The sequence below is a fragment of the Ursus arctos genome, unplaced genomic scaffold (assembly GCF_023065955.2).
Source record: "Ursus arctos isolate Adak ecotype North America unplaced genomic scaffold, UrsArc2.0 scaffold_32, whole genome shotgun sequence".
Taxonomy (NCBI): domain Eukaryota; kingdom Metazoa; phylum Chordata; class Mammalia; order Carnivora; family Ursidae; genus Ursus; species Ursus arctos.
Window position 1 is genome coordinate 19,290,517 of NW_026623008.1, and position 15,690 is coordinate 19,306,206.

General features: G+C 51.1%; 1 protein-coding gene across 4 annotated transcripts in view; it reads left to right on the forward strand.

The window, feature by feature from the left end:
• The window catches only part of RPS6KA1 (ribosomal protein S6 kinase A1), a 39,216-nt gene extending 24,274 nt beyond the window's left edge, over nt 1-14,942 (forward strand). For 3 of the 4 annotated variants that reach the window (XM_026516954.4, XM_026516953.4, XM_026516955.4), the window contains 8 exons: nt 780-905; nt 1,102-1,191; nt 1,575-1,733; nt 11,739-11,900; nt 12,147-12,223; nt 12,440-12,557; nt 13,514-13,651; nt 13,983-14,942. In XM_026516954.4, the coding sequence (XP_026372739.1) occupies nt 780-905; nt 1,102-1,191; nt 1,575-1,733; nt 11,739-11,900; nt 12,147-12,223; nt 12,440-12,557; nt 13,514-13,651; nt 13,983-14,105 (993 nt within the window). In that variant the 3' untranslated portion in view covers nt 14,106-14,942. The other variant, XM_057305375.1, reaches the window with a different exon arrangement.
• Nucleotides 14,943-15,690: the final 748 nt, after the last annotated feature.

A 15,690-nucleotide genomic window follows, 5' to 3' on the forward strand; every position in this document is an offset into this window, starting at 1 on the left:
GCAGCTCCATGGGAAATTCAGAATTGAGAGGCATGAGTGTAGACTCTGGAGCTCATTTCCTGGGTCCAGAGCTTCCAAGGTAAGGGACTTTGAGTGAGACATTTACCTTCCCAGGGCCTCCGTTTCCTCAGCTGTAAATGGGGGTGATGATAGAAGCTGTCTCCGTAGGTGGTTGTGTGTGTAAAGTTAAGGTGACTGTGTAATTTATTAGACATCTGGGACATCTTTGTCCAGGACAAGTGTTAAACCAGACTGGATACAAGGACAACAGGTGTGAACCAGGGCTGTCACGCGGTCACTGCTGAAAAGTGCCGAGACTCGTGCCTGCCACACACTGAGTGCCATAGAAGCATTTGCTGTTGTTAATGGCTCAGAACCTTAAGACCCCTCATGAGGTGGGCTGTGACACCCCAGCAGGGGGAGGCAACTCACTCATGCTCACAGGAAGTGGCAGAGCCAGGACCCAGCTCAGGGCTCCTACGTTCCTCAGGCCTGCCCAGCTTTCTTGGGGCCACAGACCCCTTGATGTGTGTGTGGCGGCTGTTGCCTGCCCCCATCGCCGCGTCTGACCACAGCCCGGAGCCACTGCGTGTGCCCACATAGAATAGAAAACTGAGGCCCGGGGGGCAGATTCTTGCTCGAGGTTACAGGACCAAGATTCTGCCCCAGGCCTCTGGCTCTTGCCTGGTGCCACGTCCACTGAGCCAAGGCCTTGGGTGCTAGGGGACGACCCCCGCGTTCTAGAGCGGAGGGTCAGCCCCACCTGTTGTCTCTTACAGCAACTCCATGGGAAAAACCTGGTTTTTAGCGATGGCTACGTTGTAAAGGAGACGATTGGTGTGGGCTCCTACTCCGTGTGCAAGCGCTGTGTCCATAAGGCCACCAATATGGAGTATGCTGTCAAGGTGGGCCTCTTGACCATGTCTCGACCAAGGCCGCTGGGCTGGGGGGAGGCCAATGTAGTCCTTGCCCTTTGGTGGGGGAGGGTGGGTGCCTTAGGCTCTATGGGTGGGTGAAAGGCATGTAGCCGGCACCCCCAAGCCCTGCAGGGTGGGCTCCGTGGCAGGGAGGGGCTCTGAAGAATGTACCCCCTTTCCTCAGGTCATCGACAAGAGCAAGCGGGATCCCTCAGAAGAGATTGAGATTCTTCTGCGGTATGGGCAGCACCCCAACATCATCACTCTGAAAGATGTGAGTGGGGGGTCCTTGAGACTGGGATGAGGGCTGGGGCACTCAGCTCGGGGATTTGTCTCAGGACTGCCATTCCTTTGACTTCTGATTTTCCTCTGCTCGTGGGAGGCAAGGATCTTTGTGCTTCCCATCTGGCTGCACCCCAAGGCCCCCACTTCAGACTCAGGCATAGTCTGACCGCTTGCCTGCCCCCTGGGGGACCAGTGCTGATATCCTCCTGTCTAGGGAGGACAGGGGCCCAGAGAAGTGAAGGCCCTGAGGGCCACTGAGCACAGAGCAGAACACGTGTCTGAGGCTCGTGTCCTTGTTTCCCGGTGAACGGGTAACCAGGAGGCCCGGGCCTGGCGTGGAGGGGAGGGCCCTGATGGTGAGGTCTCTGGCAGGTGTACGATGATGGCAAACATGTGTATCTGGTGACGGAGCTGATGCGGGGTGGAGAGCTGCTAGACAAGATCTTGCGGCAGAAATTCTTCTCAGAGCGGGAGGCCAGCTTTGTCCTGCACACCATCAGCAAAACCGTGGAGTACCTGCACTCCCAGGGGGTAAGTCTGGGGTAGGGGGCACCCCGCGGGGATGGCGGGCTGCCGGGAGTCTGACCATCAGCAGAGTGCGTGAGCCGTGGGCTGGCCCAGGCAGTGGCAGGCTTCAGGCAGCCAGCCAGAGGGGAGACGAGGGATGGTGGGTGGGTAAGTAGATGGATCTTAGGAAGGGAAGGAGGGAGATGTGAGGCCAGATGGTGAAAAGGAATGTTTACACTGTACTTACTGTGTGCCAGGCACCACGCTAAGTTCTTTCCTTAAATTATCTCGGTTGATTTTCACAACAACCCTGTGAGGTTCGTGCTGTTATTGGCCCCACTTTACAGGTAAGAAGACCAAGGCTCAGAGATGTGAGGTCACTTGCCCAGGTCACACAGCCAGGGAAGAATAGAGCCAGAATGTCTGAGGAATGTGCTTGAGGAGCTGCAGATAGGGTGTGGGTTTGTGAGTTAGGAAGCAGCAGGGTCAGCAGGGAGTCGAATCTGGTTGTGGGTTCCGCTGCTAGGACAGAGGAAGTGGATGTAGGAGGAAATGCTGCTGGAAAGATAGCAGGTGCTAGAGAAGAGGTGTTCGTCCAAACCGTACGACTTGGCCTTTGTCACTGCGTGCACTGGAGGTAGATTGCCTGTGGTGTGTATAGAAGCTAAAAGCAGAGTTAGCATGAGTTTCTCTCTGGACAAGATAATGTTTTGGGGTGCTTCCAGTCAGACAGCGTGGGAGTTAATGCAGGTTCTGGAATCCGATGATCGGCTGTGTCTAAGTCCTGTCTGTACGGTGGGGAAGGCCCCTCACCTCTGAGCCGTCTCCTCATCTACCAACTCGGGACAGCGGGAGCTGCCACCTCGCCGCTCTGGGAGGGCGCCACGGGCCACGGCAGCCCCGTGGAAGATGCTGCATCGGGAGGAGTAGGGCCAGATCATTGCTGTGCCTTTTTTTTTTTAATTAACTTTTTACTATCAAAAATTTTAAATATATACAAACTATGAGAAGAGTATAATGAACCTCCAGATACCCATCACCCAGATGAAAGAAGTGTTGGGATTTTTGTCTCCCTTCTTCCGTCTCTCCGTCCCTCTCTCTCTTTTCTTCCCTTTCCTCCCTTCTTTCTTCCCTTCCTTCTTCTTCCTTCCCTCTCTTTCTTTCTTTTTCTGTTGCTGAAGTATTTCTCCCAACCTTTTATTGAGGAAAACATTCAAATCTACAGAAAAGTTAAAAGAATCTTACAGTGAAAACCATTTCCCTTCTAGATTCACCAGATCTTAACAGTCTGCCATATTTTCTTTATCTGTTTCTGTGTTTGTCTCTACCTCTATATCCTTATCTCTGCATATAAATATATATTTTTACAGGTGCATTTGAAAGGAAGTTATGACACTTGACCCATAAATACCTATAATTAAAATATGTTAAAGCATATCTCAGACCTCACATGATCTCAGTTGTATATCTAACTCTAAAAAAGACATTTTCTTTCATAAACTCTCAAAATTAACAATTACTTGTGTTCACGTGGTACCCAGTCAATAGATACATTTCCCTATTGTCCTTTCAAAAAATCTTTTGCCATTATTATATTGGAATCACAATCTCTGCGAGATTTACACCTTTCCTTCACTTGCTAAATCCCTTAAGTCTCTTTTCAAAAACAGAGATAAAATTTGCATGGAGTAGATCTTAAGTGTATAACCTGATGAGTTTTCTTAAATGTGTACATCCGCATAACCTCCGTAGTAAAACCTTCCTTTTTTATGCCACTGACTGGTTGAAGAGATCAGTTCTGTGGAATGTCCCACGTTCTGAATGTGTCTGTTTGCTTCCTTATGGCATCGCTTTTTTAAAATATATTTTTTTAAGATTTTATTTATTTTTGAGAGAGAGAGAGCATGAGAGCGGGGAGGGGCAGAGGGAGAAGCAGACTCCCCACTGAGCAAGGAGCCTGATGAGGGCTCGATCCCAGGACCCTGGGATCATGACCTGAGCTGAAGGCAGGTGCTTAACGACTGAACCACCCAGGTGCCCTATGGCATAATTTTAATCGTTTCTCTATTGCCTGTATTTCTAAAATCTTAATTATATTCTGCTTCAACTTCTTTTCGAAAGCAAGGAGTTAAAAAACACTTCGTGGGAGGTGCAGTGTACTTCCTATGGCATCACATACCCAAGCAAAGTGTCACTTTGCCCCCATTAGTCATTGGTGCCCTCCGGTGGTAACAGTCTGGGGATGGGTGAATGGGTGGCAGGCAGTGGGTGAGCCTGACAGCGTATTGTGAAGACCCTCACCAACCTTTCATGCAATGGTTTCATCCTCTCAGGATCTTTGCCTGAATCAATCATTTCATTAGGATGGCAAAAATGGCAATGTCTGATTCTAATTTATTAGGGGGGATTCTTTTGTAAAAAAAAAAAAAATCAGAGCTTCAATTCGGTTACCACATGTACTGTTTTAATGGTCATGTTTGAAGTGGCTTTGGCTTTTGAATTGGCCAGTGCAAATGGACTAATATTTAAATATGTCAGGTCAGATAATGTTTCCTTTTCCTGTTTTGTTCTCAAGTGAGTATTAGTTAAAGTTACCTCCAAGAAGGTTTAGAAGACAGAGCCAAAGCAGTGAGTTTCTCATGGGTCAAACTCAAAACAAGGAAGGGCTTTGTAAAGTGAGAGCTGCCTCTTCCACTAGGGATATAGTATAAACCCCAAGGACAGACAACCACGTGGTGGGGGTGTTACGGGAGAAAGTTCTCTCTTTCCCAGCGCTGCGAGTCTGTGGGTCTCTAAAGTTTCTGGCCCTTTCCAAATACCAGCGGAGATGATGAGGAAATGGGAAACCCTCCTTGAGGTATTTGGAGGGAGATTCTTTGAGTTGATTATGAGTTGGCAGTGTCTGTGGTCTAGAAGCTGGGAATCTCCTGAGAGGGATGGGAAGGAGAGCAGCAGGGTCCCCTGGGACTTTGTTTGTTTTAATGTTCTCTTCAGTAGAAATTGAAGTATGGCATAAACACGATTCCTCATGTACAAGTCAGTAAACGTTCAGAAGTGAATACGCCCCCCTAACCAGCACCCAAGTCAAGAGGCAGAGCTTCTCCAGTTTCCCACAATTCCGTCATATCCCTGCCAGTCCCTGCCGCCTTCCCAAGGATAACCGTTCTAAGCTAAGTGCTAAAAAGCAGCTTCTCTTCATTTTGCCCGTCTTCGAATTCTGCATACACATGCTTGGTCGTATCTGGCTCCCGCCGCGCCGTGCGCTGCCTGCGATTCCTCCGCGTCGTGCGGCCGTAGCGCCCTCGTCGTCACCGTGGTGTAACTTCTGCTGTATGATCAGACAGTGCTTTCGCGCTCCCTTCTGCTGTTAATGGACACTGGGTGGTTATCAGGTTTTGACTATAAGTAAATAATGCCGCCGTGACATTCTAGCACTTGTCTTCTGGTGACCACGCGTGTGCGTTGTGACACCGTGCGCACACCTAGCAGCGGACCCTCCGGGTTGCAGTGTGTGTGTGTGTGTGTGTGTGTGTGCGCGTCTTCAGTAGGTGATGCCAGACAGTTCTCCAGAGCTGTTCTGCCTGCTTACAGCCCCTCCAGCACGTGCGGGAGTTCGGTCCTTGCCGGCGCTTGGGCTCCTGCGTGGCCCTAATCCCAGCCGCACCCGGAGACGGCGAGGGCTTTCTCAAAGCAGAGTTCATCTGCATTTCCCTGGTGACCGGTGCAGTTGAGCCCCTCTTCGTGTGTTTATTGCCATTTTGGACAGCCTCTCTCATGCACTGCCTGTTCAGGTCCTATGTTTATTTTTAAAAATTGGGTTGTCTGCCTTTTTCATCTTATTTTGCCAGAGTTCTTTGTTGAACACATGGAGCCCTTTTGAGCCTAGCTTCCCTCGTGTTGTCTCCAGAAGGGCCCCGCTGTGCCCGGGACGGCCTGTTTGAGACAAGCCAGTAGAGTCACACTTTGGCTTCTCTGTTTAACCAGATGATTTACATAGAACTTCACTTTTTTTTTTTTTTTTTTTTTTTTTGTGGCTGGTCCCAGGTGCCTGAATGCACACCCTCCAGTGATGGGGAGGACACAGGTGTAGCTGCTAACGGAAGCTGGTGTGACACAGCAGTTCGCACAGGCCAGAGTTCTAAGCACTTTACGTATCAACTCAGTTGTTCCGACAGACAACTGGAAGTGGGTACTGTCATTATGCCCATTTTCTTTTTTTTTTTTTTAATGATTTTTTTATTATATTATGTTAGTCACCATACAGTACATCCCCGGTTTCCGATGTAAGGCTCGATGATTCATTAGTTGTGTATAACACCCAGTGCACCATGCAATACGTGCCCTCCTTACTACCCATCACCGGTCTATCCCATTCCCCCACCCCCCTCCCCTCTGAAGTCCTCAGTTTGTTTCTCATAGGCCATAGTCTCTCATGTTTCATTCCCCCTTCTGATTACCCCCCCTTTCTTTATCCCTCTCTTCCCCTACCGATCATCCTAGTTCTTATGTTCCATAGATGAGAGAAATCATATGATAGTTGTCTTTCTCTGCTTGACTTATTTCACTTAGCATTATCTCCTCCAGTGCTGTCCATGTTGTAGCAAATGTTGAGAACTCGTTCTTTCTGATAGCTGAGTAATATTCCATCGTATATATGGACCACAACTTCTTAATCCAGTCATCTGTTGAAGGGCATCTCGGCTCCTTCCACAATTTAGCTATTGTGGACATTGCTGCTATGAACATTGGGGTGCATATGGCCCTTCTCTTCACTACGTCTGTATCTTTGGGGTAAATACCCAGTAGTGCAATGGCTGGGTCATAGGGTAGCTCAATTTTTAACTTTTTAAGGGACCTCCACACTGTTTTCCAGAGTGGCTGTACCAACTTGCATTCCCACCAACAATGTAGGAGGGATCCCCTTTCTCCACATCCTCTCCAACAATTGTTGTTTCTTGCCTTGTCTATTTTTGCCATTCTAACTGGCGTAAGGTGGTATCTCAGTGTGGTTTTGATTTGAATTTCCTTGATGGCTAATGATTTTGAACATTTTTTCATGTGTCTCTTAGCCATTTGTATGTCTTCATTGGAAAAGTGTCTGTTCATATCTTCTGCCCATTTTTTGATTTGTTTATTTGTTTCTCGTGTATTGAGTTTGAGAAGTTCTTTGTAGATCTTGGATACCAGTCCTTTATCTGTAGTGTCATTTTCAAATATCTTCTCCCATTCCGTGGGCTGCCTCTTAGTTTTTCTGACTGTTTCCTTGGCTGTGCAGAAACTTTTAATCTTGATGAAGTCCCATAAGTTCATTTTATCTTTTGTTTCTCTTGCCTTTGGGGATGTGTCATGAAAAAGGTTGCTTTGGCCGATGTCGTAGAGGTTGTTGCCTATGTTCTCCTCTAGAATTTTGATGGATTCCTGTCTCACATCGAGGTCTTTCATCCATTTGGAGTTTATTTTTGTGTATGGTGTGAGATAGTGGTCAAGTTTCATTCTCTTGCATGTAGCTGTCCAATTTTCCCAGCACCATTTATTGAAGAGACTGTCTTTTTCCCACCGGATGTTTTTTCCTGCTTTATCAAATATTAGTTGCCCAAAGAGCCGAGGGTCCATTTCTGGGCTCTCTATTCTGTTCCATTGGTCTATGTGTCTGTTTTTGTGCCAGTACCATGCTGTCTTTGTGATCACAGCTTTGTAGTACAGCTCGAAATCCGGCATTGTGATGCCCCCAGCTTTGTTTTTCCTTTTCAACAGTTCCTTGGAGATTCGGGGTCTTTTCCGGTTCTATACAAATTTAAGGATTATTTGTTCCAGTTCTTTGAAAAATGTCCTCGGTATTTTGATCGGGATAGCATTGAAAGTGTAGATTGCTCTGGGTAGCATGGACATTTTAACTATGTTAATTCTTCCGATCCATGAGCATGGAATATCTTTCCATCTTTTTATGTCTTCCTCAATGTCTTTCAAGAGTGATTTATAGTTTCTAGAATATAGGTCCTTTACGTCTCTGGTTAAGTTAATTCCAAGGTAACGTATGGTTTTTGGTGCTATTGTATATGGGATGGATTCCCTAATTTCTCTTTCTTCGGTCTCGTTACTCGTGTATAGAAATGCAACTGATTTCTGAGCATTTATTTTGTATCCTGCCACGTTACTGAATTGCTCTATAACTTCTAATAGTTTGGGAGTGGCTTCTTTTGGGTTTTCCATATAGAGTATCATGTCATCTGCAAAGAGAGACATTTTGACTTCTTCTTTGCCAATTTGAATACCTTTGATCCCTTTTTGTCGTCTGATTGCTGTTGCAAGGACTTCTAGTACTATGTTGAATAATAGTGGCGAGAGTGGGCATCCTTGTCGAGTTCCTGATCTTAAGGGAAAGGCTTCCAGCTTTTCCCCATTGAGAATAATATTTCATTATGCCCATTTTCTAAGTGAGGGAACTGAGGCTCTGGGAGTCAGTAAAAGTCTCCTCACTAATCTGGCTTCCCAGTCCTCTAGTTTTCCTGTCCTTGTCCTTTAATCTTTAAGTGCTTTTTTTTTTTTTTTAAGATTTTATTTACTTGACAGAGACAGAGAGAGAGCACACAAGCAGGGGAAGCAGCAGGCAGGGGGTGAGGGAGAAGCAGACTCCCAGCCGAGCAGGGAGCCCGATGCGGGGCTCGATCCCAGGACCCCAGGATCATGACCTGAGCTGAAGGCAGACGCTTAACCAGCTGAGCCACCCAGGCGCCCCTTTAAGTGCTTCTTAACAAGCGCGCACTGTGTCTTAACATCCAGCACGGTGGTGGCTTCGGCCCAGGGAGTGCTGGGGTTACTGTGACAGCAGCTGCCATTTCCCAAGCCCGGTGCTAAATATTCTTGGTACCTAACTCATATGCTTCTTCCTGCCCCAGCACTCTCGCCAGCCCATTTTCCAGGTGAGAAAATTGAGGGCCAGAGAGGTTAAGTGTCATGCCCAAGGTCACACTGACTGTTAAAGCCGGGTCACACCAACTGTTAAAGCCGGGCTTCGCCCTCTGGCCTGACTGAGATCACAGCTCTGCCCGAGGCCACAGCCAGTACTCAGTGGCTGCATTTAACCTGCACACATATTTTGTTTGGCCTGCGGGCTGTGGGTTGTTTCCTTGCTTTGGGTTTGGTTGAGTTGGGTAATTTGGCTCCTTTTGAAAGCCGGGCCTGAGCGGCTGTGCAGGGACCGTCAGCTAGAGTAGGTTGGGTGGCAGCTACCCCTGTAGACTGGTTGGCCTGGCTCCCTCTCAGCCGGGCCTCACTCCTCGCGTGCCCCGCCCGTCGCGCTCTTCAGTGCGGAGAGGTGGGAGCCTGTCCCACACCCAGGGGACAGATGTCAGAATCACCGGTGAGCCACATTACCTGGAGCATTTTGCCGTTTCTCTGTGTCGTGTGAGGGCAGGAAAGAGATCGAAAACTTCCATATCCCACTTTCCCAAAAGTGTCATCTGTGTCACACTGAACTACAAAGACTGTAGAATTAAGGTCAGAGCTGGGTTCAAGTGCCACTTCTGCTTTCTCACTTACGTGAGCAAGTCCATTCTCTTCTCATAGCCCTGGTTTCCTTCTCTGGAGAAAGAAACAGCAGTCCCTGCCCTGCCCTCCGCCCTAGGTATAACCGCAGCCCCCGTGAGATCACGGGCAGGAGAGTATTTTGGAAACCAGGAAGATCACTCGTACAGGGTAGTCGGTGTCCTCAGCCAGGCTGAGCATCCCTGACCTCCGGGAAGCCTGGCTGGGCCCGCCGCAGGGAAGAGAGTCCACATTTTTAGGGTCTGCCCTTGTCTTTGGGGCCATATGATTGTATTAGGAAGGACAGAGCCCTAGGAGCTGGTCAGGCACGGCCCAGGAAGGGGCTTCCCAAGAGCTTGGGTGCAATTTGCAGGTGTCGCCCAGACCGCCCTGCCGGGCTAGCCCTCTCCTCATCTGGCCTTGTTCCCTCTGTGGAGGTGGGCTGTCCTGGGCCATGTCTACCCTCCAACCTACCTGCCCCAGGCACCTGCTAGAGGGCTTGGGGGTCAGGGGGGACTATGAAAGGATCATTTCATAAAGCCACCTGATCTGTGGGAGTCAGCTGACCTCACCTGCAAGATCTCTGCGTGTTTCCGAGGTGGGTTTGTTTGTCCGTCGCAGAGTTCACTTAGCATCTGCCCTGTGCCGGGGCTGCTAGGGGAGCAGGCGCTCCGCAGACAGGGTTGTTTATGGTCGAAGGAGCCTCCCTTGGCCTAAGCTCAGGACACTTGAGGGGTTGTGGTGGACGATGAGACTGGAATGGATATCTGAGCCTCCCACACCAGGATGGGGACTTTGGGCTTTATCTTGCAGGTAGTAGGGAGCCATTGAAGGTTTTTGACAATACCCTTTTAGCTCATGGGGGGAGGAGCAAGAGGCTGAGACCGAGTTTCGTCTGGGGTGTGTTGGGCTCGAGGGTCTGTGGAACATTCGTTGTTGCTATCTGGTAAGCAGCTATATGATTCTGGACTCAGAAAAGTTCTGGGCTAGGGTCTGTGATCTGAGAGTTGTCGATAATTAGGTAATGGAGGAGGCTTCTACATAGAACCCTGCAGAGGAAGGGGGGAGGGTGGAAAGTGGAGTGGCTCAGCCCTCTCAGATTACAGAGGAGCAGAGGGGAGCCAGAGGAGTCATTTGCTTCAGGCCTCAGTAGTAAGTGTCTTTCAGGCATTCGACAGATGCTCCTTGAATACCTTCTGTGAGCTAGGAACTATTCTAAATGTTGAGATACAGCGGTGACCCAAACACTCATGGAACTTACGTTCTAGTGGGTGGATTCAGAAAAACAAAGTAAACATGTCAAATGGAGGTAAATGCTGTGGATAAAAATAAAGCAGGGTGAGGAGACTAAGGAGTACTGGTTGGCATTTGCTCTTCTATATGGAATGGTCTAGGGAAGTCCTCACTGGTAATGTAACATGTGAGCTGAGACCTGAAAGAAACAAGAGAATGAGCCAGGCAGATGCCTGAGGGACGAATGTTCCTAAAAGTGGGAACAGTGAGTGCAAAGGCCCTGAGGCAGGAGTGTGCTTGGCATGTTGAAGGATGTGCAAAGAGGCTGGTGTGGCTGACGCTGACTGAGCAAGGAGGAGAGTGCTAGAGGACAACAGAGTGCAAGAGATGTGGGTGAGGGGCGGGGGAAAGATCAGGTGGGGCCATGCAGGTCTTTGGAAGGACTTTGCCTCTTAAAGGGGGAAGCTTTGGAGGGGTTCCAGCCAGGTGACATGATCTGACTTACATTTAACAGGATCACTCTGGCTGCGGTATTTATTTATTTTTTATTTTTAAAAAAAGATTATTTATTTATTTGATAGAAAGAGAGAGAGAGTGAGTGCACAAGCAAGGGGAGCTACAGAGGGAGAGGAAGAAACAGGCTTCCCACCGAGCAGGGAGGATTCCGGGATCATGACAGGAGCAGAAGGCAGACGCTTAACCGACTGAGCCCCCCAGGCGCCCTGGCTGCTGTATTTAGAGCAGACTGTAGGAGGCAGGGCAGAACCAGGGAAGTTGGGAGGTGGTTGCCGTCACACAGGGGAGGGAGGATAGCGTCCCTGGTTGGGATCAGTGCTGCCAGTAGAGGGGTTGAAAAGTGGTTGGGCTCCGGATAGATTTCAGTGGCAGAGACAGAGTTTGCTGATGCCTGGATTGAGGAATGTAAGGGAAACAGAAGAATTGAGGAGGAGTCAGGATTTTGACCCAAGCGATGGGAAGCATCGGTGGAGCTGTCTTTAGGAAAAAGTGTGACGAGCGGATTTGAGGGGAGGAATAAGTAGAGTTTGGTGTGGACAGGTGAAATCAGGGCTGCCACGCGGACATCCACACAGAGTTCGGGTCGGCAGGATCAGCAGCCCTAAGGGCCCCATTTCAGCCCCTTCCCTTCCTTTCAGATTCTGGGTCCTCCTGTCTCTCTCTGGGCCCGTCTTCCTAACTCCCCCATCCCTGGCAGTTGATCTGGGCCGCTAGCAGCCTGCCCACATTGAGACTGACCGGACCCTCTGCCCCCAGGTTGTTCATAGGGACCTCAAGCCCAGCAACATCCTGTACGTGGACGAGTCTGGGAACCCCGAGTGCCTGCGCATCTGTGACTTTGGCTTTGCCAAGCAGCTGCGCGCCGAGAACGGGCTCCTCATGACGCCCTGCTACACTGCCAACTTTGTGGCACCCGAGGTGAGCGTTCCCGCCTCCTCACCTGCGAGAGTAAGGGGGCCCGGTGCAGGCGGCCTTGGCCCTTCTACCGAGGCCCCACATTGTCCAGGATTCCAGTCTGTATGGTCTTGGCTTCGGTACCGAGGGAGGATCCAGCCCACGGCTGGGATCCTTGTCCTACCCTTTGGGGAGCAGCACGCAAGCATAGGGGGCCACTTGCCGCTGCCCCTCCGACCGACCACCCTCCCCTGCGTTCCCTCCTGCCAGGTGCTCAAACGCCAGGGCTACGATGAAGGCTGTGATATCTGGAGCCTTGGCGTCCTGCTGTACACCATGTTGGCAGGGTGAGCGTCCCCTCTCCCCGCCCCTTCCTCCAGCCCTGCGTCAGGAAGGTCCGAAGATGGGGACGTGGCCCTGCCTTTGGGAGCCCCACATGGAAGGGGAAGACACCGCCCTGGAGAGTACCCGGTCTGAAGGGAGAAACACAGCTCCCCACCCCCACCCCTCACCCCAGGATGGAGGCCAGGGGCTGTACCCAAACTGGGTGGACTTTTCCCCAGATACACGCCATTCGCCAACGGACCCAGTGACACACCGGAGGAAATCCTGACCCGGATCGGCAGTGGGAAGTTCACCCTGAGTGGGGGAAATTGGAACACAGTTTCAGAGACAGCCAAGGTGAGTCTGTGAGGCGCAGCTCATTTGGGGTGGGGAGGCAGGGTCCCATTCCGGGGCTTTTTAGCAGTCCATGAATAGGTAAATGGCAACCTCGTTTCTGCAAGTGGAATGTTCCACAGATCCATGTTGCTATATTTCTCCAAGTGGAAGATTCCCAGGCGCACTGCCCTCCTGCCTTGTTTGGACAACTTGGTGATCATTCACGGCCCTTCCCATGTTCTGAGCCCTGCGGGGGGCAGAAGGCTGCATAATCACAGCCCTTGCCTTGTGGGAACTTGGTGCGAGGAGAGATACAGGCTTGCGTACGAGGAACAGAGATGCCAGGCAGCAGAGAAAGGAAGTCCTCCTCCAGGGGTGCAGGCATTGGAGGCATGGAGCAGGGCTACTGACCATGTCAAGCAGAGAGGCCTTCTCGGAGGAGGGAACATTTGAGTTCTCCGTATTAGCAAGGTTGCAGTTATGGGAACCTCTGTGCCAGACAACGGGTTGAGCCCTTAATAATAGTACCTCATATCAACTTTATCAGGTAGATACTGTTCTCCTCCCTCTTTCTCAGAGGGGAAACTGAGGCTCAGAGCGTTGAAGTAATTTGCCCAGGATAATCAGTTGATCAGCAGAAGAGTGAGGTTTTGAACCTGAGTCTGCCTGATCTCAATCTTAGGTTCTCCCCATCTTCCTGCATGGCTTCTAGAAGGTGAAAGAGAAAGGAAAGGACATTCCAGGAAGAAGTCCCAAAGAAGGGCATGTGCTTGGGCAGCCTTGGAGAGATGTGGAGAATGGATTACAGGAGCTATTGGAAGGGTTCAGGCTGGAGATGGTGGGAGATGGTGGGAGATGGTGGGAGATGGTGGGAGATGGTGGAAGATGGCCACTTGCCCATTTCTCATCAGTGGGGCACAGCTGTGTACTCCCCTGCCAGCCCCTCCCACCAACCCTCTTGTTTGCCGTGCTCCCAGGACCTGGTGTCCAAGATGCTGCATGTGGACCCTCACCAGCGCCTCACAGCTAAGCAGGTCCTGCAGCACCCATGGATCACCCAGAAAGACAAGCTCCCTCAGAGCCAGCTGTCCCACCAGGACCTGCAGCTTGTGAAGGTACGGCCACTCTGGGCTGCTAGGCCCAGGCCAGGGTTCCATGGGCAAGAACTTGGGTGGCATAGCCTGCAGATGCCACATCTATCTGTCCTCAGGGAGCCCCAGTCTAATATGCAAGGGTGTCAGCGGTCCTTGGGGGCACACAGGCTCTGACCTCCGAAGCCTCCGGTCTGATGGAGGAGGCAGAACTAATGACCGTGAAGGACCACCAAGGCTGGATTAACAGGGGACTGGGTGGGTGTGGAACACTGAGAGTGGCCGGGGAGCACATGTCCCCGCTCCCGCCTGCCCCTCCCACCGTTGTGGTCTGACCTCCCGCCGTCTCTCCCAGGGAGCCATGGCGGCTACCTACTCTGCCCTCAACAGCTCCAAGCCCACCCCTCAGCTGAAGCCCATCGAGTCATCGATCCTGGCCCAGCGGCGGGTGAGGAAGCTGCCGTCCACCACCCTGTGAGAGGCCAGGGCGTCCGGGCCGCAGGGCGGTGCTAGCTTGATGGAGGCAGCATACTTCCCAGAGGGAGCAGGCCTGAGTCACAGGGCCCCAGGGAGCGGAGCCCCGAGGGGCCCAGGAAGCGGCCAGCCCAGATCACCCCCACCGAGGGTGTGAGAAGTGCCTTCTCCTTCCCCAGGACGGACTCTTCTCAGCTCGTGCTCTGCTGGTTGAAATCAATTCACTGTACAAACTCATCTTTTTTTAAGGAAAAAATGGCATCAACCGCCATGGATTTTTTACAAGATCCATTTGCCTTTCTGGGAACAGAAATAGCCAGTGCAGCCCCAGGAGGGGCACTGAGTCACACCAGGGCTCTCTGCGGCTGCGAGTCCTCAGAGCTTTGGCGTCCTACCCCGGGGCACCCCACGACGGGCCACGTGCAGCCCCGCACATACCTCCAGGGCAGTCCCGCACCACCTTCCAGAGCCCTCGGCTGTTAGCAGAACTTGCTCTATTCGCAGTCAGCTCCTTTTCCGTTCTGTTCTGCTGCGGGGGGTCGGTCTAAACCTCCTTCTGCTAGAAGAGAGGACCAGGACCCCGTGGCCCCCAGCTCAGGCACCAGCATCTACACCGGCTCCGCCAGTGGGTTCCTGCAAGGAGATTGGGCAGCCCCAGGAGGAGGGATCCAGAAAGCACTTTTGGACTGACTTGTGTTGGGAGTCTGCTCCAGGACAGAGTTCACAGGAGGCCTGTGGGGCGGGCCGAGAGAGGCGGGGGCTCTTTTTCATTTCCTCCTCAGCTGGTTACTCAGGGTTCCTCTGTCCATGGCCTTTCTAATAAACTTGCAGTTGAGTTGAAGCACGCTCGCCTCCACTGTTCATCCCCGCATTTCCCCTCTCTGCTATTGGGTGCTGAGGACTTTGGCAGCAACAAGAAATGGACCAGGGCCAATGAGCCCAGCTGCTTGGAGTTCGGGTCATTTGGGGAGCATGTGGGAGTCCCACCAGCCCTTCCTACACATTCCTGCCGGGAGATTCCATTATGGTATTAATAAGAGGAATGGTATTATTAGCCACCAGTGACCAAGTGCTGGCACTGTGCCTGGGCCTGGCGTGTGTATTTCATTTAATCTTAACGCTGTGAAGTAAATGCTAGTCTATTATTAATTCTGTTCATAGAAGGGGAAACAGAGGCTCAGAGAGGGGAATGACATTTTGTCCACAATAAGTATTTTCTGAGCACCCACCTTGGCCCTGCTCCAGATACCGGGGAAGCAAGTAGAAAGCAAGGTCATTGTTTTCATGGGTCTTTCCTCCTAATAGAGGAGATGGACAGTTAGCAAACTGAGGTCAGCTACGGACGAGACATATGCAGAACTAAGTTGGGACATGAGATGGCATGGTCAGGAAGGCCTCTGTGGGAAGGTGACCCAGAAGCTGAGATTGAATGATAAGGGCTGGGCAGAGTTGGGAGGAAAGGAGGTGGGTGTGGAAACACTGTCTCCAAGGAGGACGTTAACAGCCTGGGCATGCTCACGGGGGACCAAAGAGAAGCCAATGTGGCTGTGATATCAGGGCCAGGGGTTTGCATGAGATGAGGTTGGAAA